The sequence below is a fragment of the Rhinolophus hipposideros genome, assembly GCF_964194185.1.
Source record: "Rhinolophus hipposideros genome assembly, chromosome: X".
Classification (NCBI taxonomy): domain Eukaryota; kingdom Metazoa; phylum Chordata; class Mammalia; order Chiroptera; family Rhinolophidae; genus Rhinolophus; species Rhinolophus hipposideros.
Genome location: NC_138046.1, coordinates 98,398,344 through 98,402,121, shown reverse-complemented (window position 1 = coordinate 98,402,121; position 3,778 = coordinate 98,398,344). Strand labels below are relative to the sequence as shown.

General features: G+C 48.7%; 1 protein-coding gene across 1 annotated transcript; it reads right to left on the bottom strand.

Annotated features, from left to right (window-relative positions):
* Positions 1 to 230: 230 nt before the first annotated feature.
* On the bottom strand, positions 231 to 782 carry LOC308494838 (ferritin heavy chain-like; the record flags this gene model as incomplete). The annotated part of the gene is made up of 1 exon (XM_081042803.1): positions 231 to 782. The coding sequence occupies one exon, from the start codon at positions 780 to 782 to the stop codon at positions 231 to 233; it is 552 nt and encodes a 183-aa protein (XP_080898929.1).
* Between the last annotated feature and the right edge of the window lie 2,996 nt (positions 783 to 3,778).

The following is a 3,778-nucleotide window of genomic DNA, read 5'->3' as shown; positions in this document are numbered from 1 at the left end:
TGTTTTAAAACTTAAAAGGTGAGAGATTTGCTCACCCACACAGACACACACAGAGTGATGAAGGAAAGACTTTTCTATATTTAGGAACTGACAACTTTATTGGAAAAAAATGGTAAAATTGGAAGGAGGAAACTTAAGTGAACGTTTTGCAAGGGCAATACTGCAATGTGCCTCGTCGGTGTGGTGACCAGGGGAAGTCACCCAGTGGCTATGGGGCAGGCAGTCCAAACTCAGCTCTTTTTGTGGCTGTCGCCCAGGGTGAGCTGGTCAAAGAGGTCCTCTGCCAGGCCGGATCCCGGGGCTCCCATCTTGCGCAGGTTGGTGATGTGGTCCCCCAGCTCTTTGATGAGCTCCACCTGCCCCTGCAGGCAGTGACTGCTCAGGAAGGCGCACAGGTGGGCATCCTTCTTCTCGGTGGCCAGCTGGTGCAGATCGAGCAGGCTCTGGTTCACGCTCATCTCCAGGTGCAAGGCGCACTCCATGGCCTTCAGGCCGTTCTCCCAGCGGTTGCGGTCAGGCCTGCTGATGTGGCACAGGCGGAGGTGGCCCCCGCGCTGGTTCTGCAGCTCCATCAGCCTTTCCGCATGCTCCCTCTCCTTTTGGGACTGCTGCAGGAAGAACCGGGCGAAGCGCTTCAAGGCCACCTCGTGGCTGCTGAAATAGGAGACCAAGGACAGGTACACGTAGGAGGCATGGAGCTCCAGCAGGATCTGGTTGTTGATGGCGGCCTCGCATTCGGGGTGGTAGTTCTGGCGCACGTACGAGGGCGGCGCGGTCGTCATGGCTGGTGGGGCCGGTGCAGCGGGTGCCAAGGCGGCGCAGAAGCGGGGGCAGAAGAGGGGCACAGTGGCGCGGGCGAAGGTGGTGGCTGCGGGGCCCTGGACGCTCCCGGAATGGGCGAGGAGGTCGGCAGGAGAAGAGCCTGCTCACCAGATTGTCCCCAGTCGCCTGGCAGCTGGCCATTGGAGGTTGGTGGTTGGCTCTGAAACCCGACCGTTAGATGTAACTTTTACCCCATAAGTGGTGTGAGGGGGAGAAGGAGGGGGAATCCGTTGGTTCCATTCAGGCGGCGATGGGGTCAGAGGGGTCCGCCTGTCATCGACCTGCTCCTGGTTCTGTCAGAGTCTGGGTGGGGCATGGAGAATCTGCCCTGAGTGCCTGGTGTCTGAGTTTTTAATTTTGCAATTATATTTCTTTTTTGCAAGGACTTTTTATCTGGCCTCCAATCTTTTCCTTCTGTACAAGACGTCTTTTATTTTGTATATCCGTTTTCTCCCCTACAGTTTCTGAGAAAATGAATGTGAATTTTTGGTAAAGTTCTCTTCTGTTTCCTGTATTGCATTTGGGGTTCCCCTGCCCCAGAAAGAGTTCTGTTTGGTAATCATGACCTTCTCTTAAACTTTCCTCATGTATCTGGCAAACCTTTGTTTCATTTTTGTTTTCATTTTTGTTTTGGCAAACCTTTGTTTCATCACATCAAATGTGATGTTTCATTTATATTTATGGATAAAGGTCAGTCAGGTAATTAGCATGGATCCGATGAGAGTTGTGATGTCCATTTCACTAGTAGGCTTCTGCTCGAAATGGGAGGGCAGAACATGTCAATTATTCAGTGGCTTTGTCCTTTGGGGGTACATGCCAAAGGTCAATGACAAAGGAAACCTTAAATGCACCAAGAGAAAAGCTTTTAGCCACTTACCAGGTAGCAGGATTCAAAACTAATATTCAGAAATCTGTTGCATTTTCATACACCAATAACAAACTATCAGGAAGAGAAATTAAGACAACATCCCACTTACAATTTCTTGAAAGAATACCTAGCAATAAATTTAACCAAGGAGGTAAGAGACCTGTGCTTGGAAAACTCTAACACATTGAAGAAAGAAAGTGAAGAGGATACAAACAAAGGGAAGCACATTCTGTGCTCATGGATGGGAAGAATTTCTGTTTTAAAATGTGCACACTGAGATCCGGTCAAGATGGTGGAGTAGGTAAACTCTGGGCTTACCTCCTCTCACCACCATATGAAAATTACAAATAAACTACAAAACTACCATCAATGACAGTCTTCTGCAATCATGTTGAACTGAAGCCCTACAACCAAGGACATACAGAAGGAACCACCTCGAGACTAGTAGGAGGGGCAGAGATGTGGAATGGGTTGGTCCCACACCCGCATGTGACCCTTAAAAATCAGAAGGGATATGTCAGATTTTGAGTTAACCCCCTGATGAGCGAAGACTCCCAGCCGCTCCTCATCAAAGTGTTCCAGTGCCAGGGAGAGATGTTTCATGATCTCTGCTTGTCAAAACCAGCGGAGATTGAGTGACTGAGATAGAGGGCAGCTACTGTCCCAGGCGTTCTTTTCAAGGGATGCACACTGACTTACCAATGGACTCACTGGCTGTGAGCTCTTGCACTGGGGCTGCACCTAAAGAGGCGACCACATCATACAGGGGTGAACTGTGTTGTCTGCCTTTAAGACAAGGACTGGAGGGGACACTTTCTCCCTGATAGAGCAGATGGCTGAAGCCATTGTTTTTCTCTTGAGCCCCTACCCCCACCTTCCTAGTGTGCAGATGCAGGCAGCCACCATATCTGTGTCTCCATCAAGTCAGCTAACGCCATTGGTTTTCTGCACCCAGGTGGTTCTGAGACCATGCCCCACCCAACTTTTGAGCACACTTTGTCTGCTTCCAATGGCTTTTTTGTACAAATTGCCAGCCGTCGCTCATGCTGTAGACTTTCCTATGGTCTCTCAAAGGTTCTCAGAACCCAGACAAAAATCATCCACTTAAGCATGTCCCGTACATCTTGCTGAGAAGCTCTACGCATATCACTAGTAGCAGCCAGCCTTGGTTCATGGTTTGGCCTCTCAAGTACTTCCATGCACGGCTCAGGCAGCAGACATATGCAGATTGCTTGTGGTTCCTGACGGATGGCTACATGTGGGCCACAGACTGCAGCGGAACTTGACCTGCAGTGGGTCCTCTCCCAGGTGAACATGGGGCTGGCATGCCCAGTGCTGAGCTTCCAAACAAGGTGGAGCATCTCCCAACCATCTGCAAAGAGGACACACCCACGGGGCAGATTGGGCAGGTACCAGAGCTCTGTTGGGGCACATCCTGCTTGTTATGGTGAGACTTTTTACCACAACTCCTCCACTGTAGTCACGGCCAGTCCCCACAACCAGTGAGCCTGAGGGTTAGTCCCTACTATTGACATGCCAATAATAACAATGCTCTACTACAAGAGGAGGGTACACACAACCCACACAAGGAACACAGCTGGAGTGTCAGTTGTGGAGGCTCAGGTGACCAGGAAGACTACGCCACTGAGCTCCATAGCACACCTACTACATGAGACCACTCAACTAACAACGGGAGACATAAGAGCACTACGTAATACATAGAAACAAACACAGGGAGGTAGACAAAATGGGGAGACAAACATATCCCAAATAAAAGAACAGAACAGATCTTCAGAAAAAAACTGAACAAAGTAGAGGCAAGTAATCTACCAGACACTGGTTATAAGGATGCTCAATGATCTCTGGGAGAACTTTAACAAAGAGATAGGAAATATAAAAATCCAGATAGAAACCATAAAAAGTAACCAGTCGGAAAGAAAAAATTACAGCAATAGAAATGAACAAAACATTGTACAGAATCAGTAGTAGGTTAGATGAAGCAGGGGATCGAATCAGTGATTTAGAATGTAAGATAGTGGAACACACTCAATCATTACAGCAAAAAGAAAAAAGAAGCCAAAAAGAAGA